Here is a 27,705-nt window from a genome sequence, read left to right as displayed (position 1 = left end):
TAACCTTAATTGGCACCAATTAGCAGTTAGTTTCCAGAGCTCGTGGGAGGAGCATGGATTGATCAGGGTTGTGTCAGGCAGTTACACATGTGGATTATACAACACTATCATTTATCTGCCCAACTGCCTACATTTAGGGGTGTAAATTCAGACTTTCACTAGTATTATTTTAAATGGAAACTGCCATCATCAAATTTATGCTTAGTGTTCATCATCCTGGCCCCTCCATGACCTTTTGAGAATTTACCCCCCCATGTGCCTTGAAAGCCATTATCAGCTTCTTAACTCGCCCTCAGTTCAAGAGGGCACCTTTATAGAAAAGGGGGGGTCACTCATACACAGCTGTCATAGCATCGCTTGTTTAATTATGGCAATTAGCCACATTATAGGTAAGAAGAGTCAACAAAAACCTCAGGCAATGATGGAAGAGATGAAATTCCTCCTCTTGGAATATCTACCCTAGTCCAGTTAAGTCTCCCAGACACATACATTTTAGTTGACTGGGCTGTGGCTCTCTGATTTACGTTGTGGCAGGTGCTGATAAGTTTTACGATGCTGTAGAGGACATGATCGGGTACAGACCAATTTCTTGGATGAAGTGGTGCTGGACTGCAGTCACACCCATGCTATGTGCGGTGAGTTTCAACGTTTTATAGCAAGAGCCTTATTCTTTGCCATCAAGGGTGCCGACTGTTCTCTTCCACACACAGTGTTGATTGGGATTTAGTACAAGTAGCCAGCGTTGTACTGTCACCCCTTTAACCCACCCGGATTGTCAGCAGGGGTTTCAGTCATGATTGTTGCTGCAAATTTTCCTGTCCCAATCTAATTAGAAGTCAGTCAGATACGGTGAGAAAAATGTCTTGTTAGTGGATCTGTAAGATGGAAACAACAAGCAGGTACCACATGGGAGGCTGAGCAAAGGAGAGAGCAGGAAAACACGTGAAGCAGAGCAGTGCAGGGAAAAGAGAAAGCAGTTAAAATCACTAAGAAAAGCATAAGATGGACAAGTATTTTATAAACATCTAAAATTTGCACAATTATATGCAATAATGTCCTAAAGTTCATCTCTCTATGATGCAGTCTGTTTATTTAAAAATACCACAATATAGAGCCAGTTCAATGAATGCACAATTAATTGCATACACTATCTAGTCAGTCTAAGATCAAGCTACAGAAAACCTTTAAAACAAAACTTGTCCTAACCACTTGGATACTTATTTTGTGGTTTTGGTTTCTTTAAAAATTCAGCTCTTGCACACTTCAAAACCATTTTCTAAAGCCCTTTTTAACACACTTTTGAATCCACAGCCCTAAAAGTACAGCAAGGCAATGCAAGAGCCTGGCTAAAGCAGATGGTAAGGGGGGAGGACTAAAGTGGGGCCAGGACTGTACTGAGCTCCAGCTGTGCCTGTAGGACTTAGACTGCCCCACCCCCTCGGCTTCATCACCACTAATAAGAAGGGAGAATTGGGTTGGGATTAGTCCTATTTCCTGATCTCCCCCCCCCACCTCCCATTTTGAGGTCTAAGAAAGATGTTTGGTTTCCTTATGTAGTTTTTCCTTTTGGTTCTATGAATCAGAGTCGATTGCCTACCGCCCGATAGTGCTATTTAACTGGTCAGAATGGCTGCTGACCAGTTAAATAGCGCCCAACCGGCTGTCTCCCACTGTATATACCCGATTAGTGGCTAGCTGATACTTAGGTATACTGCGCGATAGAATCAGCTAGCCATCAATTTTTAAAGTGGATTTGGGGGCCATATTTGGCCACATCAAACCCTGGAATATCTTTGGCCAGTTTGAGAACAAACAGCTAAGTCTGAATATCGACTTAGCCCGTTATCTTTAAACCATCCAAAAATAACCTGGATCTTTAATGCCAGTCACTGAAAACAATCCGGCACTGAATATCCGAGTTTAGTGCAGACAGTGGGAGTTAGCCGGTCTAACCCCTGCAGTCTGCTTAGTGGCCCCCCTACTGTTTATTATTTTGTTTTTTATGGGGGGGGGGGGGGTCGGACCTTCTCTGTATTTCTTGTGCAAATGATTGGACTTGTAATATATGATTTGAAAAAAATACATTTAAAAAATGGAAGAGGGATAGACGTGAATTGCTTGTTTACTCGTTCCAAAAATACTAGAACTAGGGAGCACACAATGAAACTACAACATAGTAAATTTAAAACAAATCAGAAAAAATATTTCTTCACTCAACGTGTAATTAAACTCTGGAATTCGTTGCCAGAAAATGTGGTAAAAGCAGTTAGCTTAGCGGGGTTTAAAAAGGTTTGGATACCTTCCTAAAAGAAAAGTCCATAAGCCATTATTAAGATGGGGAAAATCCACTGCTTATTTCTAGGATAAGCAGCATAAAATGTACTGTACTATTTTGGGATCTTGCCAGGTACCTGTAACCTGGTTTTGCCACTGATAGATATAGGATACTGGGCTCAATGGACCTTTGGTCTGTCCCAGTATGGCAATACTTATGTACTTGGTATGGCACTGAGCATGATGGCTGGTGAAAGGGAAGGAATAAAACAAATTAGTGTAGGTTTGAAGGAGAGAGGCAAATAAACAGATACAAACCAGAAAGAAAACTGCAGTAGGGAAGAAACAAGAGACTGATGCAGCCAAGCTTAGTTTCTTACGTTAGCGGAAAGGACAGTGAATCATGTTCTTACATGGTCTCTCTAGCTGAAGATAGAAATTAATACCTTACCGTCTAGAAATGACTTCCACATACAGGACATGGAATAATTTAGAAGTCCCAGACTGCTGCAATTGTGATATCATTTCTTACCTTATCTTTTTCAAGTCATACATTGTTGTACTGTGTGGCCTTGGGAGAATGTTTCAGCCCTTGTGTTCCAATGTTAACTCTATCAGATGTGTTCACTGTTTTTTAGTCACCAAATTATTCGTAGCCATCATCCACAGTACTCCATTCTGTTGAAATAGTAGACGTACCTCGATACTGTTTCTGAAGCGGATGCCGTTCTCTTCCCTAGGCCTGTTTTATTTTTTCCTTGGTTAAATACACACCACTGAGCTATAACAAGTATTACACCTATCCTGCCTGGGCCATCGGCTTCGGTTGGTGTCTGGCACTTTCCTCCATGATCACCATACCACTGGTTGCGCTTGTTCGTATTTTGCGCTCTGATGGATCTCTCGTGGAGGTAAGTGTTTGAAGTGGTGTCTGAAATGTTCTAGAGACTTCTTGATAACAGACGGAGTCTAGATCTTAAGTCCTGTTATCAATTTTAACTTCAAAAGTCTTACATTCCTGGATCGTTTTAAAATTTTAACCTACTTTTTTGCCCATAAGGTCATTGATGCAGCATTCTAAGTTCCCCAGAGGTGGTGGTCACCTTGTATATCTCTGTGGCATGTGATTATATCTATGTGCATTGATTCTTATCTTTTTTTGGCCCGTCTCCCCAGTATAGCATCTTTCTTCACATCTACTACATTGAATGATACATACTATAGTTGAGGAAGAGTAAGATCCAGATCCCTTGATGTTGAATATTATATTATATTTTCCCCATGTGTATAACTATGGGGTCTTTGACACATGCTGATAATTTGCAGTTTGGGATACTGTGAGGACTTATACCACTCTTCTTTCTTTGAGCCTCTGTTGGGAGCCTGTTATCTTCTTATTTTCTCTATTTCCTTCTATTAGCTCAAATTTTGTACAATAGAAAGATGCTGTAATAGTTAGCAGGGAATCTTCAAATTCAGAGGCACTTCCTCTATCTGTTCTCTTCCTTTAGCGGCTAAAACGCATCACTGCTCCTCGAGAGGTGACCCACTGGATGGAGGAGGCAGAAAAGGAAGCAGCCATGTCCTCATTTTGCTCTAATGGGTTGATAAGCAGCGATTGTATACAGCCAACTCATCGAATTCTGGAGACAAGGATGTGACCCACCTCGTCTTGCTCTGGAAGGACAGGAGCAGGTTTACACAGCAGCCTAGTTCTACTGGCATATACTGTGTCTTTTCTCAGAGAAAATGCTATATGTATACATGTTTTGTAACATTTTGTAATAAACTACTTTCCCCAAGGCTGAATCCTCAGGAAACGGTTTCATATATTTTTTTGTTTGTAAAATGGAAAAAAAAATAATTACCTACTGCAGGATTCAATGATTAAGTGTTACATATTCTCTTTATTTAACAATGCTTGTTGGAGGTGGAGTAGTATTTTTTTTTTTTTGGGGGGGGAGGAACTTTACATTATAGTCATAGTGAAGCTCTTCAGCTGGGAGCCTTAGACATAACCACTAGGTGTCGCTATTGCGGAACAGCTTGGTCTTCATCCAGATGTAATCCTAGATCTGCCATGACATAGGGTAAGCAGTGAGCCCAATAATAATGGAAAATTAAAATCAAGTATCCTTCAAATCTAGTCACATCAATCAATTTTTTAAAATTTTATTCCCACAATATGCTGAATTTATGCAAGGGTGCCAGACTTTTCATGCAACTCTGGAAAAAGCCTCTTCCTGTATCCTATCGAACATACTGGGTAAAGACTTCTGGTAGGATTCCATCTTTGTCTCAAATAGAGGGGGAGAGAGAGAGAGAAACACAGGGAGGGAAGGGGTCCAGGTAGAAAGGATCGATTCAAGAAATTCAGCTGGTCAATCTAGTCAGCCTAACCATCTACCCTTAGGAAACTCGATACAGCTTGAGCACCCAACTGGGAGCCAAATCTTTTGTGAAGTGTTAGTATTTAATACTGTGTAACTGACAAACTCATTGTATAAAACGGAAACAAAAATATTTCAAATCTTCAAAACGCCAATCCAATAAGACTGTACAAGCCAGAGCAGAAATAATCACTTTTCAATATTTTATTAATAAAAATCATTGCAATTCCATTTTAAATACAGAAATGTATTTACAAACATGTCCAAAAGACTAAAATATTTATTGGAATTGGTACCTTTTAAATATTGTGCTTTTGTAGATACATAACAAAATTTTGTATATAAAAATACTTTATAAGGATTACACTCTGATATTATACAGATAAAAATACACATTTACTAATGCAATTACTGTATAATATCATTCAAAATGCATAGGAAGGGACACAAGGACAAATTTTAAAGCCTTTAGTAAAAGTCATCATTAAAAATCGGTGTGAAGTCACACTGAGCGTTGGACTTTTCACATATTGCATATAAAAACACCAATTCCGTGAATGTTGCGCAGTCTCAGGTCTTATGGCACACGTCCAGGATTGTGGTGGTATTGGCACAGTGTATATTGCAATCATTAGCACTGTACAGACAGGTCTGTGTCAACGGAGGGGTTAAAACCAGACAAAGGCTGAAATGGCCGGAGTCAGGCATGGCTGTGAATGCTTGGAACCAGAGACCATGATAAAGAGATCCATTGAAGCTTGGACCTGCGGAGCTGCCTTTGATTGAAATCAAGTTCTGCCCCCCTTAGCAAACTCTGCATGTTGTCTAGAACTAAAGTGCTAAATATGGAAGGAGATTTGAGAACAGGCGCTGTTTGGCAAGTGGAAATAATTTGCAAGACTGCATGGAGGTACCCTGGAGCTTTGAGGGCTTTTGATATTCTGTGCAAAAAAAAAAAAGAAAGAAAGAAAGAAACCACACAATAGGGACACCAGCTGGACAGTTGAAAGTTTCATAGCTATCAAGTTTGGTTTAGTTAACTCTTGGGTGAGAGCTTAACTGCAACTCCCAGAATGCTTTTGGAATAGGTTTCATTTCAACTGCTAGTAACATCCAACTCAAGTTCTGGGCACTCAAGGTTCTCAGCCTAAAGTGTGGACCTGAAAGGTGTGCGAGACATTCTCAAATATAGGGCTTGTGTTTGTAATGAGACCATTCAACTCAACAGCACTTTTGTTTCACCCAGTGAATGAAGAGGTAAAGGGTGTCCAACAAACTTTTAGTGAAGTCTTACATTGAACCAGGGGAAAGGGTTTCTTTATTAAGTGCTATAAGATAATTGTCTTTGTGAATGTGTATAGAACGTTCTTCACAGAAGAGTAATCAGGGCTGTCAGTGGCGTGTGTGTGTGGCGTGTGTGTGTAGTTTATGGTGAGTTAAGGTGTGGTTCTCCTGAATTAGGGACCAGACCTCTTGGCCAGCTGTCCTGCTAGGTGTTGATTGAGTGTCCTTGATATTGGAGAGGTGACCGAGTGCCCATCATTCTTCAAAAGCAAGTTAGTACTCCAGAGGAGGGAAAAAGATAAAAGGGATATTCGAACATCATCTGTATCTGTTTTCGCCAAGCAATACATTTCATCCTTCCTTCTTCATCAAAAGAACTCATCTTGTTCCAAGACAAGTAACCAGAAAATAAATTTTGTGATAGTATTTATTGGGTCCTTTTAATGTTGTGGTGGAGGTGGTGGTGGGGAGGTGTCAGGAGTGGATTCTTCTAACAGAACCAAACTAAAATCTGATTGCCCCACTAGGAATCCTTGTAGAAAGGAATAGCACCATGGGAGGGCATGTGTGTGGGTGTATAAGATGGTCAAGGCTTCAAGGGGCAGGAAAGAGGGCAAATCACTTGTTGCTTAACTCAGCCAACCACCAAACTCCCTCTGCTCTGGCTGATTTCTTGAAAGACCACAGAATTACTATTATCAACCCCTGGGGCAAGGTAGGAGCTACCTGATAGCACAGTGCCCCCTTCTGCTTGCACACAGTCATCACCAGTGGGGGTACCATGTGGCAAAAATGTAAGAGCCAAGGACAATTTCTGGAAACAGGAATGCTCTGTCCCCTGTTAGAACCCACCACAACTCACAAACAGCAGTGCAAGTAGCAAGACAAGTGTCTTCACACTCTCTGTAGCGAGATGAGTGCAGTGTGGCCTGGAGTGAACGTCTTTCTACCCTTGGTGAAACCTTTGCACCACCAGGGCCACTTCACAGAGTCTGTGCGCTCATTTGGTCTCTACACTCAATGAGTGTTTGACAGGCACATCTTCGCCCTCCTCAGAGTCAGCATTTGCCACCAGTGGGTTACGGCTGATGACCAGCTCCAGTTTGCCTCCTGCATCAGAAATCAGTGGAACAGCCAGACAGCAGTCAAAATCTCTGGTGCGCACGTGATTTACCTAACAAATGGGGATTAAAATGAAGTATTAGCCAAAGCAGCATTGGAAAAAAAATGTCCTTAAAACGGGGTTTATTTAGGCTCCCATTTCATAGCTTGGGCTTAAAATTATATACAGGAAAGATAGAGCTTCCTTCCACATCTCATTGTGCTTAATTAAGCTTCTACTAAAAGCTGGTGGCTCAGAATTATGGAATGGGACTCAAAATATTTCCCAAGTGTCCAGTGATCCTTCTTCATACTGAGAGGAAAGTAGCCACATTCAAGTCACTTTGCCAGGAATGGCTATGCTGATTTCATTTAGGACACAAACGCATCCCTGTAACGTAGTATTCTAGCTGACAGGGACGGTCCTCACTACAGGGCAATTCTTACAAATATCTAGTATCAGTGAAGAGCAAACTGCCAAGGATCACCACTTTCACCAATCCTTTTCAACCTAATGATGACCCCACTAGCCAAATCCTTATCTACCCAGGGCCTCAACCCATTTATCTATGCAGATGACGATACAATATACATCCCTTTCAAACATGATTTGGCAGAAATCACCAATGAAATCAACCTTGGCTTGCACACCATTAACTCATGGGCAAATGCATTCCAACTAAAACTCAATACAGAAAAAAAACATATTGCCTTATCCTCTCATCCCAATACTACACAAGCATACCTACAAACTTAATCACTCCAGATTACACCCTCCCTATCTCAGATAACCTGAAAATCCTTGGTGTCACAATCGACAGGAACCTTACACTCGAAAGCCAAGTTAATTCTACAATCAAGAAAATGTTCCACTCAATGTGGAAACTCAAACGCATAAAACTATTCTTCCCAAGGGTAATGTTCTGCAACCTGATACAATCAATGGTACTAAGCCATGCCGACTACTGTAATGGAATTTACTTGGGATGCAAAGACCAACTCATAAGGAAGTTACAGACCGCCCAAAATACAGCAGCTAGACTTGTATTTGGAAAATCGCGATTCGAGAGCGCCAAACCCCTTAGAGAAAAGCTACATTGGCTCCCAATTAAAGAACATATTACTTTTCAAAGTCTGCACCCTGGTCCACAAGATTATCTATAGCGATGTCCCGGGATATATGTATGACCTCATAGACCTGCCAACAAGAAACTCAACTAGATCATCACGAACATACTTAAATCTTCACCACCCTAGCTGCAAAGGTCTTAAGTACAAATCAATTTATGGATCCTGCTTCTCCTATATAAGTATGCAACTCTGGAATGCACTACCAAAAGCTGTAAAGACAACGTATGACCACCTCAGCTTCCTGAAATCACTAAAGACCAACTTATTCGAAAATGCATACCCTTCGATCGAATTTAAATGCTTAACTCAGCAATACAACAAAAAAAAAAAACTTACAATGTACACATTATAACCCCTCTTCTCTATGATTCCTTACTGTGTTTGTAACATATTTATTTCACTGACTAACATTACTCTGGATTTGTTTCATCGCCGGAGGTAGATACCATCTCACGGTATTATGTAATCCACATTGAGCCTGCAAATAGGTGGGAAAATGTGGGGTACAAATGTAACAAATAAATAAGAAATGCTTAACCAATATCAGACATGCAAACTCTGCTAACCTCCAGAGTAAAACAAAATCAGACTACACGCATACTGATATTTTGTGTTGTCATCTAAACCCATCTGTGGCAATTCTTAACCTACTACATTTTACAAATATAAAGCCTTCCTTCATTCAATCTTGCATTCACATCCAGAGAAGGGACATGTGCCTCAGTAGACAATAATTCACAACCTAGAGATGTTCCAGTTTTCTCTGGGCTCAACACATCTATTGGCTACTAGGATCCCACCATGCTAGAAGGTACGCTAAATGATTTCGACACAATCAAATTTCAAAATGAGTCATGCATCGCAAGACAGACATCACAAACCGACATTGTACACACACGGCTGATACTATTCTATTCATATTGGACCCATTACTTGAAGGAGTCTGTCAAAGGGCTTCAGACCACCACGATCAGCTGGTCCATCTGGGCGGATCATGTTGACATAGACTCCTTTCTCCAAAAGGCCATCAGAGACACTGAATCCAAAGTCATTACTCTCGGGATCCTTCACAAGGGTCACCTATAAGAAAAGGAAAAGCATATAAGAAAGCCTCAAGTGCAAAGGACAAAATCCAAAAAGGGAAGACAAACCCTTTCATAAAACCCTTTGACTCATTTTATTCGTGCTAGAGATCACACCCTGTACACTGAAGCACTCAAATGCTCTTTACCTGGTCATATCCCTTTGCAAAGACTATAGTCAGCCGAAAAACTAAGTACAAGCCAAAGAATACACAAGGGGTAAAGGTATTTTCTGCCCTACAGAAATGACAAACCCAATTCATTTGAGGCAAATACTGCAAGTAGTGCGGATATACGAGCTTTAGCCTTTGTTCCAGCTGGAATTTCTTTTTGGAATGCACTTCCTGGTCAGCTTTGACACCCTGGTAGTTTTGCACAGTTTAAAAACCTTCTAAAGACCCAATTGTTTGTGACGGCGTTTTTTTGACCATACATGGACAAGTCTTCTTTGCGGCATATTGATGAAAAGCTTTTGTTTATTTTTAATGTGTATTGTGCATACTTTTGGTTTGTCTATTTTATTATGAATGTTTTTATGGAAACCACCTAATTCTAGGTGGTCTATAAATTTTTAAAATAAATAATTCAGAGCGGGGGCATCAAGTTAATTTTCAATCGGCAAAATACTTGAAAAAGAACTTAGAAAAACATAAAATAATCAAAATCTTTAGCTGCAAAACAAGAACACAACTGAGTACTGCAGAACTTTAAATGAACATCTATACTGAACTGGGAGCCAATGCAATTGAATGAGGAGAGGGGCAACATGATCGTAATGTTTACCTCAGCACAGAAAACGAGCGGCTGAATTTTCTAACATTTGCACGTGTCAAAGAAGAAACACAGGGATCCCATACAAAACAGTTCAATGCGTGTAATAAAAGCATGAACCAAAATATGTAGTGATGAAAAATCCAGAAATCGGCCACGGATACGACAGAGCCAAAAGAACCTTTTTTTAACAACTAGAGAAACATGATTTTGAAAAGACAATTTAGAATCAAACATAACTCCAAGATAACAAAAGGAGTTTACTAGAGGAACCAAGAGTGTCAAACAAATTAAGCGGGCTAGAACCAGTAATCCAGCAAGCTGTTGTCTTTGAAGAATTAAGAACCATCTTTTGGTGAGACAGCCAATTAGAAACCTCTAGAAGACAGGTTTGTAGATGCACAATATTGGAAGAAACAGGAGAAATCAATTGAATATTGTCTGCATACTTATAGAGCGTTGGGATGTGTTTTTGATATTACAGAAATGACAATCAGGGCAATACGCAGACTAGAACACACAAGACTACTGGCAACCAGAGAGTGGACATGACATTCAAAGGATGGACCACCTACTATGGTATCCTTATTTAATAGAGGGGGTATTACGATATCTCACAAAACATTACCCAACTCTCAATATACTTCAACCATTCTTTTATATACATTAAAGGGTATTACTTGCATTTTTAGGATCCTTCAGATTTCCCTATCACCACCACAGAGGCTAATAACGTGAGCCAGGCACTTTTGTGGTGGGTAGGTATTCCTCATTTGATCCATTTAATTTTAACAAATTTTTCTCTTATATTTTATAAAAATCAAGTTCAAATTTCAAATTTCCAAAAAAAGCACTTAGCTTCAAAACTGGAGCATTGCTTTACATTTCTTCTTTCATTTCAAAAGATTTTAGCACAACTGATCACTCATCTCGAAGATTTGCACCGACATGAATTCACGTTTCGCAACTAGTGCTGTATCAAGGTATATCTCCTGAAATTAAAAAACATATATTAATCACTGGTATTTTAGCAGTCCTCAACAGTAACTTTCGCAATAAAAATACCTCAAACGAGTCTGGAAACAATTCCCTACTTTCTCTTTCATGCTTCAAAGATGGCTGCGGCGTTCTAGCTGTTTAAATAGGGGAATTTCTCAAATCTTACGTCAGTATTTTACTAGCACCAATCCCAGAGCTCCAACCATTAACTCAGAATTTAAAGAAAAAATCCATGATCAATTATTCTCCATTTTGTATCCGTAACTTTATGATCATATTCCATCCAATGTTGTACAAGTGGCGCTTCCTCTTTTTTATTTTGAATCCGGGATTTATGTTCATTTAACTGTATTTTTACGTGTCGTTTACTTCTACCCACAAGTTTTTTCACAAATACATAAAAATACGGTTAAATGAACATAAATCCCGGATTCATAATAAAGAGGAAGCCCCACTTGTACAACAGTGGATGGAATATGATCATAAAGTTACGGATATAAAATGGAGAATAGTTGATCATGTTAAAGTAGAGTGGGAGAGTGGTAATATTGAAAACGTTCTAAATTATAAAGAACAATCATGGATTTTTTTCTTTAAATTCTGTACAACCTAAAGGTTTAAATCGAGAGATCGAGTGGATGTCGGTAATTTAATGAAAGGGGAGGAGTTAATGGTTGGAGCTCTGGGATTGGTGCTAGTAAAATACTGATGTAAGATTTGAGAAATTCCCCTATTTAAAACAGCTAGAACGCCGTGGCCATCTTTGAAACATGAAAGAGAAAGTAGGGAATTGTTTCCAGACTCGTTTGAGGTATTTTTATTGCAAAAGTTACTGTTGAGGACTGCTAAAATACCAGTGATTAATATATGTTTTTTATTTTCAGGAGATATACCTTGATACAGCACTAGTTGCGAAACGTGAATTCATGTTGGTGCAAATCTCCGAGATGAGTGATCAGTTGTGCTAAAATCTTTTGAAATGAAAGAAGAAATGTAAAGCGATGCTCCAGTTTTGAAGCTAAGTGCTTTTTTTGGAAATTTGAAATTTGAACGATATAAAATAAGAGAAAAATTTGTTAAAATTAAATGGATCAAATGAGGAATACCTACCCACCACAAAAGTGCCTGGCTCACGTTATTAGCCTGTGTGGTGGTGATAGGGAAATCTGAAGGATCCTAAAAATGCAAGTAATACCCTTTAATGTATATAAAAGAATGGTTGAAGTAGATTCAAAGGATGGAGACACACCAGGGCTCATTTGGCTTTTGATGGAAAAGAATAGAAAAGAAAAGTGTAGCCACCTACACTGGAGACTACAAGGTTTTTCTGTTGACACAAACCTTGTGCAGCTCTAGAGGGGTTGACATCTCTTGACCTTCTTCCTTCACTTGGAGCTTCTCCAGTTTTTGCTGGTTTCTGTTAGTAGGTCCCAAGGAGTGTTTGCTTTCGCTCTCAGTGCAATGGAGGGGGCTTCCTTTCCTCAGTGGACTCAAACCTGACTGGTTGACAGAGTCCATGAGCAGCTTGCTTCCCTCAAGGCCCAAACTGTGTACACTCCCTGTCATGATTGATGCCTATAAAAAGAAAGAGTAAATTAGTCATGTTCAAAAGACCAGCCAGAGACACTTGACTGATCAGCTAGGGAGGTGGTTCTCTAGCCTGTCCTGGGAGCCCATCAGCTGGTTGGGTTTTCAGGATATCCACAATGAATATGCAAGAGAGGGTAGCAAGCATGCAAATGGAGTGGAGGAGTGGCCTAGTGGTTAGGGTGGTGGACTTTGGTCCTGGGGAACTGAGGAACTGAGTTCGATTCCCGGCACAGGCAGCTCCTTGTGACTCTGGGCAAGTCACTTAACCCTCCATTGCCCCATGTAAGCCGCATTGAGCCTGCCATGAGTGGGAAAGCGCAGGGTACAAATGTAACAAAAAAAAAAAATTTCTGATGAATATTCATAGTGGATATCCTGTCCAGGACAGGTTTGAAACAGCTCAGTTAGAACCATTGTAAATTCCCACCATCCAAAGTGTTCTATCTACCCTATGTCAACTACTTTAGCAACCAGATAAAGATGTGGACACAGCAAACTCCTGAGAAGGAAGACAATACCCAAAGCTACAGATCATACCATATCAAATGTGGCCTATTCATATTATACTTCAGTCCATCTCCAGGGGGGCGGGGGAACTACCGTAAACTCCTCCACACAATGCTTGGAACCTAATGAAAGGAATTAAAAGTACAATGATTCCTTTCATTGTGTCACTCAAGTGGGCATCAGGGAGCAGAGTTAATGGGCTGGAATACAAAAGTCCTTTAAAAATACCCTCTCTCTTTCTCATGTGGTTAGATTTATTCTGTGCTGGATTTTTAACTCTTTCATGCTACATCTCATGCTTCAGCTTTTTTTTTTAGCTAACCGCATACCACCATTTTTCCATAATATTTGCTGCACATCCAAATTCCTGAATGCAGGAAACAAGTTGCCATGGATTCTCAAGGACTTCTAGCACTGCCTTACCACCTGTGTGCATTTCATAGTGCCCCAGAATGCTCAGTGCAGTAAAATAATTTAACCTACCTATTTGAACTTTGTCCCACCATTTTATTTCTATCATATGGTGGTAGGGATGCAATATATAGAAGATGTGGCAAGAAGTTGGCAAGATGGAGAAGGATAAATTACAGCACCAGATTCTTAAAAAGTAGCCACTTTACTGTGCATTCATTAAGTCAATGCAAGTGAATGCGGGCCACAGGAGTTGGACTTTTAGTGTATCAGGAGTTGCAAGGGACAGGAGCAAGTGCTGTTCTCTTCTGCCTCAACAACCACTAGACTACCAGGCCTCTTCAAGTAGGTCCGGGGGAGGGGCCAGGAAGCAGATCAGCTTCAGGACACTACCCGGTAATTACGTGGAGGCCAGACAGCATTCATTGCTGGCACCTATGTAGCTAACCAGGCAAAGTTAGGAAAGCTATTTATGGGGTCCTATATGCCTAGTTAGATATGTGAGGGCCAGCACTGAATATTGATGACATCCATATAGCTCCTGACTATTCCCCAACTCTGGTCCTGGAATGCACCTCTTCTGCCCACTTTCAAAATGGCTGGTTATTGCCAATATTCAAGTACACTGCCCAGGTAATTGCCACCGAAAAATCAGTGGCTGGCCCACTGAGTGGGATTTAAGTGGGCAGGATTCTTTCCTGCCTGCTTAAATTGCTTTGAATATTGGGCTCATAAGTGTATGGGAGGAGTGGGGGGGGGGGGGGGGGGGGGGGGAGAGAGGGAAAGACTGCAACCTTGACAAAATTCTGAAAAATGAGCTTGTAAACTTGAACTCAGGTTTGTCAAACCTCTTCCGAAAGATACCATTGAATATCAAATTATCAGATCCATTGGATGTGGTGGGAGAGAGGGGTTCATTTTACTGGCAACATGCTTAAAAACTCACCTGGTTGTTAAACTATTATTTGCATATCTTTGCTTTTGGGACCACATCTGAAGAAGCAGCCCATATGTTCCTGACATTTGACAGGCAGTGTCATGTTTCTGGATAATTCTGCTGCTTATCTAAGAGGAGTCATGACTCAGAGTGCAGTTGACAAGGTGATTTCATATTTACAAATCAATTTATGGACAGATACCTTTAAAGCAAGATGTAAAATTTAGCTAGAACAAAAAAAAAATCTACAGTACCTCAATCTCCCTCAAAAGCTCAGATTGGCCGCATGTTTCCAAGTCCTCCAAAGCCTCTCCAAAAACTCTCCAAAAACTATCCTCAGGCCCAGTCTCAAGGTCGTTATGGCGGCTGGAGTATCTGTTGTAACGTAGGAATCAAAAATGATCAGCTATCTTCTGCAGCGGCAAAGCCACAAGGCCACAGCCAATGGCTCAGCTCCTTGAAGAGTCTTCATATACAAAGCAAACAATATGAGTTTTCAGGCAAGAAACAGTCCTCTTAGAGACCATCCATGCACCTACTAATGGGTACCAGTCCTTCAATGGATGGGGTAGGTTGGTGCAACAATGTCAAATTCCAGAAGGGGGGCAAAACAAACAGTGATTGTAGGAAGACTGTAGTTTTAGGAAGACGATTTGGTGAAATAAAGAAGTGAAAGAATAAAGGATGCATTATGGGTAAACCGGGAGCCTCAGACGGTTAGTACGGGGGCGTATGATGAGACAGGTCTCAGATCTGAGACATAGAACACCTGAGAAGAGAGAGAAAACACAGAGGAGAACAGACATGGTGAGAAAATGAGAAAGGTACTGAGGTCACTGTGGGATTAAATAATATAAAAAAAGATGAAGATTAAATGATTGACCTGAGCTACACAATTAGGTCCCATCTATAGGGGGAAAATCCACTCCACCAACAACGAAACAGCAAAATAGATGGCTGGTTAGTACTGTTAACAGGAAATGGACCCACAACCTTCAGCTCATAGTTCTAATGTACAAATTATTTTCCAAGCTTTTCTGTATTGATTTAATTTTGTAAAAACAGAGCTGCTGTGCTGGAGTCTGCTGGGTATGGGCTAGATTGCAGAGCAAGGGGCTGAACAGCTCATTCTTTCACTACCAGACCTTTAATGAGAGACTTAAGCTCCCTCATCTTCACCCCTAATTCTTCATTAAAACTAGTCGTGCAGCTGACATTCGTCTATGCATCACAGTCTCATAAAAGAGAAGAAGGGGACAAGGCAACTTCCCCTGTCCACACATGAGGCTGGATCTCTTGAGAGAATCAGCTTCCATATACTAGAGTCTTCTCCCTCCCACCTGCCCCCTCCCCTCCAGATGTTTCTGGTGGCAGCAGCAGCTTGGCTGCACCTTGGCATACACTTTCCCTGCTGTGCCCTTATGCAGATTTCAGAGTGCTCAGTTTCCAGCCTCCTGTCTCTGCTCCAAGTCTTGTAGAATGGTTTAACCTTTCTATTCTTGCAGACTCCATACCTGTTAACTAACAGATCACTCTGGAAATAAAATACCGAAACCAGTGTGTAATGCACTGGAGATATTGGAATGGAGCATTACACAGAGTCTGTATGCTCAAGACACACCAGCTCACTTGCAAACTTTAAAAAACAACCGGTCCTGGATTTGTTCTCCTCAGAAGCTGGTGATCTCCTGCCTGACAGTCACAGCATGAAATATGTAGAGCTTTTTACTTAAACACAGAGTCCAGCTATAGGTCACTAGAAGTGTCCTCTCAGCCCCAGTCTGGTCAGAAACTCTTCTGTGACCTATGGCTGGGGCCAGAGTTTGCATCATGAGCCCCTGCTCATTGTGCTGCTTCAAGGCTTTGCTACACATATACATTATAATCTTGAGTGTAGAGGATTAATTTAACTTGTTAGTCATGCTGGCTAACTTGGGGAGAGCTGTTCTGTTCAAGGGTGTCATCTGCCATGTCTCTCCTTGTTCTGAGCTGTAAAGGTGCAACAGGTAGAGCAGGGCAGAAGGTAAGGTCACAAACCAGAGCTGCCATGTCCCGATACTGTCGGCACACCTGTTTCGTCCTTAAGCTCTTGCTGTAGGCCAGAGAAAGGAGCAGAACAAGGACAGTGAAAGTGCACCTCATCATCTCCAGAGGTCCCCCCCCATGACTTATTTATACACCTTTTCTAAGCAGGACACTTGATTGTGGATCGATGGGTAACATGATAATGGAGGAATGGGGGGGGGGGGGGGGGGGGGAAGGGAAAAAGTGGTACACAAGATACTGGGATCTATTTTTCGTATTAATTTTTTTTAAATTAATGTTATGTAGGATTAGCGGTTCGGTTGCTAGACCTGGCATTTGCTCTGTACACAAGCATCAAAGTTTCCTTTCCTCAGATAACATTAATTAACAAAAAAGAGAAAAACAAAATTAAAGTTTTTAGACCCGGGGAAAGGCATTTTCAAGCACAGTATGAGAAGTTAAAGCATTCTATCACCACTGTTTTAATTGACAGTGAGAATTGAAAGCTGAGCAAAGAAAATTTGAATTGTAACATTCTTCCTTTAATAAAAAATAGTTGAACACTGAAAAAGAAAATAAAACAAGATACTGGTGTCAATTGTCAAAGGGAGTTTGTTTAGTGGTAGCTGTTTAATGTATGTGTTAACGTTTAGAATTAATCTTGGAAAGTCTGTCTGCAACACACAGGTGCGATTTCTGCAGGACTGTACTAGTATTTTCTAAGACACAGGAACACCTATGTGTTTATAAAATAAGATTAACCCGGTTATAAAACTCCTCTCCCTATGGCAATATCTAGACACTATCCACAAAAAAAAAAGCAGATTAACTGCTTAATTATACATCCGGTGGACAAATATCACCACTATATATAGCTGCCAGTGGTGAACTCTTTCTATATAGGGGGGGGGGGGGGAGCTAAGTAAAAGGTGGCTCAAAGTGCCACGATGACACGCACTACGCATGCATTTTATAAAGGCAGTTTTGCATGGTTTGGCACATATTTCGGGCATGAGCTCGCAGCCAACTACTGCCAATTAGGTGAAGAAATGCAAAGTAATCTATAACCACGTGCCTAAGTCCTGGAAATGCCCCAATCCGCCCATGCCCTTCCCCTGGTCATGACTCCTGTGGAGTTGCACACGAGATAAGTTAGGCATAGCGCAGATCTACACGTAACTTATGACTGCCAATTTATTCATTTCTTTATTTTTTGCATTTGTACCCCACATTTTCCAACCTAGTGGTAAGTTCAATGTGGCTCTCAATTAACTTAGGTAGACATATCAAGTTGTGAGGGTCATCGCTGGGCTGGTTCAGTTATGTCTGTGGTGGCTGGGATCTCCTTAGCTATGTGATTTTGACGATGGGAATTTCCTGAAGAGATAAGCTATCACTTGTTAATGTCGATACTATCACCAATTTAGCAATCCATTTTATCTGCATCCAGAATTGTACACCCAAATTTACAGAATCTGGGGGATAGTCAGCATCACTGCTGATCTGGACAACAGCTCTGAAAAAGTGTTTAAACACACCGATTAACATTTAGAATCAACAAAAAAAAAAAAAATCCCCCCACCACACACCATAGCCTCTGAACATTGACCCAATTACACTGAGCTTTTATGCCTTATTCTCAGATACAGCAGAAAATCAAATCCACATAAAATAAAGTTAAAACAGAAAAGATTTGAGGCCATGTTGAATATATAGGAATATATAGTTCAGAACTAAAAAAAAAGAGAGGAAGGGCTGAAACATAAGCTGGAAAAAGATTAAAGAACTGAAAGTTAACAAGAGGCAGACACAATGCTGAAAAGTCAGACTTTGTCCATCAGTAACCACTAAAAATGCAACCTTCAAACACTGTTCATGCTCCCTTCCCCAAAAACAGAACTCAATGCATTAGTGATGAATTTAGGAAACAGGTCGCCCAAAGTTTGCATGTGCTCAGACTGGGACTTCTGCTTCCAGGGAGGGGAGAGAATGTTCCCAGCCCTAAACTGAACATTAACCAGGCTTCCCAAGACACATGGGTACAAAATCTCTCTGCCCTGCAGGGAGAGGAATAAATACTATGTACAGCGGTGAGACAGTTGTACAAGTCTGACTCTATATTACATAGAACCTTGAGAACAGGAGATTAGAGAATGCAGATTCCAGAATCAGAGTAGACAAGAGTTTAACTGCTGCCACTCCACTCAGAAGCCCAAACTCCTATGTTCCGTACCAGCCTGGACAGTCTGCAAGTCTCAGTTCAGATATTAAGATCTGAGGTATCAAAAGTACAAGCATTTAAGAATTCACAGCGATGATATTATTTCTCAAAATCAAGCCCCAGAAAATGAAAAGCTATGCAAGGTTGTGGACAAGGAGATCGGACTGGATTTGGATTTTATGCTTCCAAGCCTGAGCTCGGACTTTGCTTAAAAAATGGTAAAGTAGCTATTTTCCTGCCCCACTGTGAACAAGCTCCTCTCACTCCTTTATAGAAAGTTCATGGCCCTGTGGTGGTTAAGTAATAAACAGCAGCAATCCTCTGTTGGAGTGGAGTGGAGGAGTAGCCTAGTGGTTAGTGCAGTGGACTTTGATCCTGGGGAACTGAGTTTGATTCCCACTGCAGCTCCTTGTGACTCTGGGCAAGTCACTTAACCCTCCATTGCCCCTGGTACAAAATAAGTACCTGAATATATGTAAACCGCTTTGAATGTAGTTGCAAAAACCTCAGAAAGGCAGTATATCAAGTCCCATTTCCCTTTCTCATTTGTACAGTTTGCCACCTGCCCTCTAGTGGTAGTCTCAAGGTACTGCCACCAAGGATCAAGCCTAGTAGTAGTAACACAAGACTACTACAAACTGAAGAAGCAATTAAAGAGTTAAAAAATTACTGGGGTACCAATAAAGATGGTTAGTAATGGAAGATTTTTTGACCAGTGATTGAAATTGGAAGCTGTGAGCAGTGACGGAGTTGGCTTTCATACAGTACCAGCAATTATACTTCACAAGATACAGCTGTAGCCAGCTGAGGTCTTTTCCCTCTATTATTAAGTGCAATATTTGTTGGTCAAGCAAAGTTTGAGGGATGTGTGGAGTTCCATTTTAGTGTGTTGGGTATTTAAATGGACAGGTGCTACCATTTTGGAAAATGGCACCACCAGGACAGGAGTGAACAAGGATTGCTCCTGCTCCCCACTGGACTACCAGTGATGCTCCAAGTACATGTTTGGTGGTGACGGTGGTGGTTGGGGGGGGGGGGGGGGGAAGGGAGGTGTCCCATGAATGTTTTTTTGTGTGTGTGCGCCTCAATGTCAAACCCTTTAAATTTGGTCCTCAGAACACTGGCTTCATCTAGATGGATGGAAACTTGGCATCTTCTACACACTTTCATACATAGATGAATAAAGCAAGAAATTCCTGTAATGCTTCCTACCCACCTAGTTGGCTTCTCCCAGTCTTCACTGAAGCTTCCATCCACATACGGGTAACTTTTCCTCTGTTCTACAGGAGGGGTGGTATTCTTCTGCCTTCTGGGAATCCACTCATGTGGCTGCAGTGCGATGCCCACAGCCTGAGGAACGTAAGTACCTGCTGCAGAAGGGAACCAGCAATACTTAAGTGCAACACAACTGGATGAATGGCAATGTGTACTAGTTAGTGCAAAAGGTTAGAGGCTGTGCTAGTTGACTTTTCTGACTGATCCAGAGTTCTGGACTTTGCAAGCCTGCAACTAAAACCTTGGTGAAAGTTTGGCCATTCCAATTGTATTCTCCCATATCCAAAGTTTAATGTGTGCATGTGTTATATTTTCCAGCATCTTATTTGTATGGGAAAAGCCAGAGAACCTTGCAGTTAAATGGTGAAAATAAATTGGGATAGATTAGACAAGATGTTCCCAAGAAGTAAAACACCATTAAAAAAAAAATGGCCCAACACATTTCTTTCCAAGGGAGTAGGTAGTTCCGTCAGCTGCAGCATAAGAAACACTGATGCACTGTAATGTTGTGGCTAGGGAACTATCCTTTAAACCATAGGTACCAACTTTTCACAATGACTGGGGGTGCTAAACACAACACAGATTACATGTCCCCAGACATATTGAAGGAGCTTGCTCAATATTGGGGGGTGCTCAGCAACCACAGAGCTGGCACCTATCTTTTAAACTGCCCTCTTCTCCCCTCCCAGTCATATACAGCCATCAGACACAGATACACATAGTAGTTAATGTAGCTGGGTTTAAAAAAAGGTTTGCAAACATTTCTGGGAGGTAAAAGCTACTGTGTATCCCTGGGATGCCGCATGGAATGTTGCTACTCTTCGGGATTCCGCATAGAATGTTGCTACTCTTTGGGATTCCGTCAGGTACTTGTGAACTGGATTGGCCACTGTTGGAAGCAGGGTACTGGGCTAGACAGGGTTGCCAACTGGATCCAGATTTGCCTGACAGGGTTGATCCAGTCCTGAGTTTATCCCATTGCATGCAGGGACTTGTAGTTCTGGTTTTCCCATTGCATTCTCTAAAAAATAAGACTGCAAATCCCTGCATGCAATGGGATAAACCCAGGACTGGATCAACCCTGTTGGACGAATCTGGATCCAGTTGACCACTGGTCTGAAGCAGGTGGGTAAATCTTTTCTTAGATAAGAGCCTCACAGTACCCCACAGCCAGGCAAGTACTGGCCAATTCTTTTCATTTACACTAGCTAACATGAAACCAACTCCTCAAATCTTGTATGTGAGGTTCGCAACCTCTTTCATAAAAGTCAAGTCATTGCCAGGGAGAAGGGAAATGCCTCAAATAAATCTGTATAGTTCCTTTCAAATGTCAGAGTTTCTTTCCTCCAGGCTCAGCACTCCTCCAGTGCTTTAAGAAAGGTCACAGCTTCTAGAAATTAGACTGAACCTCAGCAGCACAAAGAATGGCATATTCAGGATGACTCCGGAGGGGGAGCTTTGAACCTACAGTAGTACAACATGGTGACACATTCATGTGGCCCATCTGCGGTCAACATGAACACTGACCCTCTCCTGCTACACACTGCTCTGGCTTCTGGCACATCCAGAAGGAATATTCATGAAACGTCCATGAAGTAACTCTCAACTAGGATAAATGCACATATTGTGGTTCCCTTTAATTCAAGACTTGTAGGGCTAGCTTTACCCATATGTAGAGAATGAGAATTGCTTCTGGTAGTGGGACAGGGATTTTCTTGTTCCTTATTCACTTTCCTCTCCTAATTTGAGCCGAGTGCCTCCCGCTATGCAAAGCCTCCTGTGAACCCAACTGAAGCTGGAGAGAAGTTAGGGTAATTTAGACCCAGTTGGAAAACCTTTCCATTCCAGACCAGTGCTGCCCAGCCTTCAAAATCAGACACCACAGAAGTATAGCACCAAACCAGACAGATGCAGATGTTTCCAAAAGAGCAACACACTAGAACAGGGGTTCTTAACCAGTGGTACTCAACACCCCCAAGGGGTCAAATGGTGAAATCAGACAATCTATTGAAACTTTCTAGACGGAGTGAAGGCAGTTAATAGGACAGTTTTCAAAGGAATTTGCTCAGGACCTGAATGCTTGTGACAATTTGCATGTTGCACAGTCAAAAACTTGTTGAAGGCACACAACAGCAATGCTTTCATTAGTAGTGACAACGTTTTCATTACTTCATTTGCACACTTCTACAAATTAACCAATCATGTCTTTGTGACAAAGGTTGTTACCAAATTAATGCAATATTTCTGAACAAAATATTTCCTAGTATCCCTTGTAAATGGTCATTTTATTCAGCAACATTATGTGGCATTTATATAGCACTGTAGCTTTAAGTGTAACCACTTTGATAGTATAACTGTGCTACATGTTAACAGCTAGGAGTGACAAATGTAGCTGTCAGCAGTCACTAGTGGGCATGTGGTTTAGGAAGGGATGCGAGGGTTTAGTTGATCAGTTAAAGGGGTGCAGAACTAAAAAAAAAAAAAAAAGTTAACAACCCCTGTTCTATAATGTGAAGTGAGAAAATTGTGGAACCTCCCAGAATTTGCAGGGTTCTAGCTCTGCCCTGTAAGAGTAGCTGCTTATTTCAAACAAGCATGTGCTTGCTATAGGTTTATTATACTGTTCCAGGCTCACCTTGGCTTCCATAGCCAGCGTCCAGACCTGATCCATCCCAGGATTCCAGGGCACTGTCTACACTGGGAACGGTGGTCGAGTAGATATCGGAGAGTTTGCTCATCTTCTGAGAATCTGTCAGTTCCTCTTCTGGGTCACTCATGTCATTCAAACTCTTCGAGTGCAGCCCTGGCATCAAAACAAGGCAACAAATGGCATTTTCATTCCTACTCTGCCCTGGCAAACAGCAGCTTTGCATGCAATGTGGGGGCTCTGCCTTCAGTGTGTTCAAAGAGGCAAAGACAGAGAACCCAAAGGAACCAAGACCTTTTCCAATTTCCACCTCTCACATTGCTGAGAATAAGTTCAACGCTTCTCTTACAGCTGGAAGTGACAGTAAAGCAGCTGTGTTCCTACTAGAGAATGACATGGGGAAAGGGATACAAGGTTACCGCAGGGATGGGGATGGGCACAGAGCTCACAGGAACAGGACAAACTTTGTCCCAGTGTCATTCTCTAGTCTCCACAGACACCTTCCCAGCTTTGGACGTTACAAAGGCAGCCTTTTTTTCACTCTGCTGAAGAAACTCAGACCTTCTGCTTGCAGAAGATTTTTTTAAAAACTAAATTCTAAGATAGTTCCTAGCCATATTATTCAGAGTGAATGCTCTCCACTTCCACACCCTCAGCTGGGGACAGCAGTTTGCGGTTTAAAATCGACAGGTAGGACTTAAGGTTCTAATGAAGCGACACCACCTGTCTGGAGGATTCTCACTTTCTTTACTATTTCGAGCACAAACATGGCCATATCGAGACAGTGGCTTTTCCTGTACTCACTTTCTGCTTGTTTCTTAATCTTCAGTGTAACGGTCTCTCCGGCCATCTGCAGGAGGTGAATGGCTTCACTCAATGGCTTCCCCTTCAAGCTGACGTTATTAATAGCTAAGATGCGGTCCCCTATATGGATGGCTCCAGTCCTGAGGAGGGAAAAAAAAACAACACAATGTTTTAAACAGATCTGTTCTGACACACTGAATTAGAGTTTCTCTGTGTTATGAAGTGAGCCCATGTCATAGTATTAATACAGCAAGGCATAAAGAAACATAATGAGATGACAGGCTAGGAACATTAGCCCACCCAGTCCCCATTTCAGTTTTAGGCAGTCCACTTCTGGCTTTTTCTCTTGACTTATTTACAGGAGGGCAACACAGGCAGTCCACCAGCCTCCACTTTACTATCATTATCATATAATTAGAATTGAATTAGCACAAAGCAGAGAATGAGTGAAATGATGTTGACATGTTGCAATGAAATGTAGCTCAGCATTTTTACGATTGGCAAAACAAGGCCTCATGCTGAAAATTCAGCAGTAAAATCACCTCAGTTTTTTTTTTTAAACTGGGTTGCATAACAGCCTGGCTGAAAAAGCTGGGTGAAAGTTAGCACCCCCCCCACATACAAAGGGCCAGGGTCTAAGGAGCCAGACATTATGTGGGGTTTCATTTTGAGATCCACATACACTTTTTTATAGTTTGCAATTTGTACCTCCTCTAAAGCTGGTGCAAAGTCTAAGTGCTCATGTACCCACTGATCCCATGTTTTCAGAACAAGAAATGCCAAATTTCCCCTTTTGAAAATGTGCCTGCAGTGACTTACACCCTTCCCAGGAAGTGAGATTTCAGCTGGACTGATGTAGCTCAGACCTGATAGACCTACCATCCAAAAATGTTAAAAAATCTTCTCGCACATTCCTTAATCTTCATTTCCCCAACTGTAAAGGTTTAAAGTACAAATTAATGCACGCATCAACCTTTTCTTAAATGAGCACACAGTTCTGGAACGCATTGCCACGTAACCTGAAAGCGGTCTAGGAACTGACCAACTTCCGGAAACTACTAAAGACCCATCTCTTCGACAAGATTTATCACAAAGACCAAGTCATGTGAAACTCCCACATATACCCTGAATTTAAATTAATGCCTTCTGTATTTTACTATTATGTACTCCAATACCATGCAACCCAAATCCTTCTGTAACATCAAATGTCTACTCTCTTCTCATTTCCACTATCCATGATGTATTGTAAGCCACATTGAGTCTGCAAAGAGGTGGGAAAATGTGGGATACAAATGCAATAAATAAATAAAATAAATAGGCCACAACAAACATTCATGCTGCTAAATATTCTCAGAACCCCCTCCCCCCCCCCCCCCCACTGCACTAGTATACACAAGTTCTTATTTGAGCTGCCCAACATTCGAGGGGTTCGCTGCATGGGAACATGGTAGGAGATCTCCGCATAGTACAACCCTGACAGTTAAATTCCTGCACAGCTGCACTTGCACCACTGATGGTGATAGAGGAGATTAGAAGGCTCCGTCTTGGATGCCAAAGCCAAAGCAGAAAATTATAGATCTGAAGAGAATTCAGTCTAAAATGACAGATTTTATTCCAAGCTCCCCCGTGGTTCCACAGGTACACCAAAGGAGCTCAGAAGGGGCCTGGTGTGCTCTTTTGGCCACATCCTGCAGCTGTGCCACAGAAAACTATGGGCTTATGTTCTCCAAACCTGTCCTGATGACATCAGCAGGACTGGAAGATGTTCCTGAGACACACAGGAAGCTCAGGAAACCCTCCAGTGCCATTCTCCCACTCCAGAAGCTCTCCCCTTCTGTACTCTTTTAAAGGGTACTAATTTTTCTTTGTATATTATGGGGAAGAGAAAATAAAAAATTAGAGATTTGTTGGTGGGTACTTCCACTTCAAATCCTAGAGAGGAACATCTGGTACCTTAAATGAGGGTGCTGTATCTACTCCGAGTATTGGTATCGACTCAGGTACTTCACTAAGTTCAGGGAACAGGCAGTCCCCTCAACCACCCATTTCTCCCATGTAAGCCCCATTGGGGGTGTATCTCAAGAAGGTTTTTCCCAGGGTGGGGTAGATTTAGCTTTGGAACAATATGGGCCACAGACTTCTACATCAGGTTTTTTTTTTTTTTTTTTTAAACCTATTGAATTTCCTGTAGAAACTCCAATAGAAAAGATATTGAAGATTCACAAATTATTTTGTAGGATGGGTGGAAAGTGGTTAAAAGGACTGAGACCAATCAGGACCTGTACAACAACTCCGTAGTTTTTCCAAGCAAACTGTCTCAAAGCTGGATTTCACAGTTAGATAATTCCATTAAGAAAACTGAATCTCAAGATCGGACATTGAAACAAACAGGAATATCTGGAATTAAAGATAGTTTGTTTGTATCTGCATAGGCAGCTTAACAGATTAGAAGATCAGTTTAGGGCTACCAATTTGAGATTTTTGAAAATTTCCTGGGTGTCCATTATTGGCTGCAGAGATAGTTCAAGGAAGTTTTACTTTTGCCTAATGCTGTTGTAAAATGCTATTATTTGTCTAGGAAACTTCTGAAAGGGGACCAGAAGGGTTTGGTGCCCGATGTATTATCTACATAAGTACATAAGCGTTGCAATACCGGGACAGACTGAAAGTCCATCAAGCCTAGTATCCTGTTTCCAACAGTGGCCAATCCAGGTCACAAATACCTGGCAAGATCCCCAAAAAAGTTCAATACATTTTATGTTGCTTATCCTAGAAATAAGCAGTGGATTCTCCCAAGTCCATTTTAATAATGGATTATGGACTTTTCTTTTAGGAAGATATCCAAACCTTTTTTAAACCATGCTAAGCTAACTGCTTTTACCACATTCTCTGGCCATGAATTTCAGAGTTTAAATTACATGTTGAGTGAAGAAATATCTTCTCTGATTAGTTTTAAAATTTACTACTTTGTAGCTTTATTTCTTGCCCCCTAGTCCTAGTATTTTTGGAAAGAGTAAACAAGTGATTCACGTCTACCGTTTCCACTCCACTCATTTTATATACCTCTATCATATCTCCTCTCAGCCATCTTTTCTCCAAGCTGAAGAGCCCTAGCCGTTTCAGCCTTTCCTCATAGGGAAGTCTTCCCATCCCCCTTTTTGTTGCCCTTCTCTGTACCTTTTCTAATTCCGCTATATCTTTTTTGAGATGTGGTGACCAGAATTGCACGCTGTATTCAAGGTGTGGTTGCACCATGGAGCGATACAAAGGCATTATAACATCCTCATTTTTATTTTCCATTCCTTTCCTAATACCACCTAGAATTCTATTTGCTTTCTTTGCCACCACAGCACACTGAGCTGGGTTTCAAAGTATCGTCAACAATGACACCTAGATCATTTTCCTGGGCGGAATCTTGCATCATGTAGCTATAGTTCGGGTTCCTCTTTCCCACATGCATTACTTTGCACTTACTCATATTAAACATCATTTGCCATTTGGATGCCCAGTCTCCCAGTCTCGTAAAGTCGTCTTGCAATTTTCTACTAGAGATAATGTTAATATAGATAATTTAGCTGCCCTTTAAGAGTCTTTTTAGGATGATGTTTCATCATGATTCACCCTTCTGGAATTGGATAAGGCTAAGATTATGTGAAATTATTTCAGGAAGAAAGATTTTCTTTACTGTAGAGGGAAAACACAAATTTCTGGATGTTTCTAAAGCTACCCAATTAAGGCATAAGCAATTTCTTCGGTTAAAAGCTAGGGTTTTAGCCTTGGGGGCTATTTTTTTTGTTGATGTTTCTCTCAACATGTTTGGTTACTTTATCTGGTGTTAATTACGTCTTCTTGGAACCAGATCAGTTGGAAAGAATGTTATTAGATAGGGAAGCTAAATGATGATATCTTGGGTATTTTAATTTAACACCGTCAAGTATTTTCTCCAGATAGGTGGTGACTAATTGTCTTGATTTCTTGTAATTTATTTTCTGATGTTATTGTTCCTCTCTAACTCCTGTGATGTGGACTAGATTGGTTTCCTGACTGGGTGAAAATGTATGAAATAAAAAACAATAAAAAATAAAATGACAGATATTAGACAATCTCCAGACATAAAATGGCACATTTTTAGTACACCTGGCCCTAAAACACATTAAATTCTGCTGTTTTCAAACTCCCCACAAAGCATCTGTATCTTCCAAGGATGCATATTTGGTTTGTTAACACGCCTTCAATCAATTTTGCACACGCTAAAA

At 41.1% G+C, this 27,705-nt stretch overlaps 2 protein-coding genes across 9 annotated transcripts in view; one reads left to right on the top strand and one right to left on the bottom strand.

Moving 5' to 3' along the window:
- SLC6A6 (solute carrier family 6 member 6) overlaps nucleotides 1-4,083 on the top strand; it is a 49,796-nt gene extending 45,713 nt beyond the window's left edge. For 3 of the 4 annotated variants that reach the window (XM_030205521.1, XM_030205520.1, XM_030205523.1), the window contains exons 12-14: nucleotides 535-635; nucleotides 3,015-3,185; nucleotides 3,786-4,083. In XM_030205521.1, coding sequence (XP_030061381.1) covers nucleotides 535-635; nucleotides 3,015-3,185; nucleotides 3,786-3,935 — 422 coding nt within the window. In that variant the 3' untranslated portion in view covers nucleotides 3,936-4,083. The remainder of the gene's footprint in view (nucleotides 1-534; nucleotides 636-3,014; nucleotides 3,186-3,785) is intronic. The other variant, XM_030205522.1, reaches the window with a different exon arrangement.
- Nucleotides 4,084-4,958: 875 nt separating this feature from the next.
- The window catches only part of GRIP2 (glutamate receptor interacting protein 2), a 347,283-nt gene continuing 324,536 nt past the window's right edge, over nucleotides 4,959-27,705 (bottom strand). For 3 of the 5 annotated variants that reach the window (XM_030206004.1, XM_030206006.1, XM_030206007.1), the window contains exons 18-24: nucleotides 23,450-23,589; nucleotides 22,634-22,801; nucleotides 19,940-20,093; nucleotides 14,732-14,852; nucleotides 12,374-12,607; nucleotides 9,114-9,260; nucleotides 4,959-7,122 (exon numbers count right to left, since the gene is read on the bottom strand). In XM_030206004.1, coding sequence (XP_030061864.1) covers nucleotides 6,949-7,122; nucleotides 9,114-9,260; nucleotides 12,374-12,607; nucleotides 14,732-14,852; nucleotides 19,940-20,093; nucleotides 22,634-22,801; nucleotides 23,450-23,589 — 1,138 coding nt within the window. In that variant the 3' untranslated portion in view covers nucleotides 4,959-6,948. Of the gene's footprint in view, nucleotides 7,123-9,113; nucleotides 9,261-12,373; nucleotides 12,608-14,731; nucleotides 15,247-19,939; nucleotides 20,094-22,633; nucleotides 22,802-23,449; nucleotides 23,590-27,705 lie in introns of those variants that run through there. The other 2 variants (XM_030206005.1, XM_030206008.1) reach the window with 2 other exon arrangements.

This window comes from Microcaecilia unicolor, chromosome 6 (genome assembly GCF_901765095.1).
Source record: "Microcaecilia unicolor chromosome 6, aMicUni1.1, whole genome shotgun sequence".
Classification (NCBI taxonomy): Eukaryota; Metazoa; Chordata; class Amphibia; order Gymnophiona; family Siphonopidae; genus Microcaecilia; species Microcaecilia unicolor.
The sequence above is the reverse complement of the archived record's forward strand: the minus strand, read 5'-3'. Positions and strand labels throughout refer to the sequence as shown.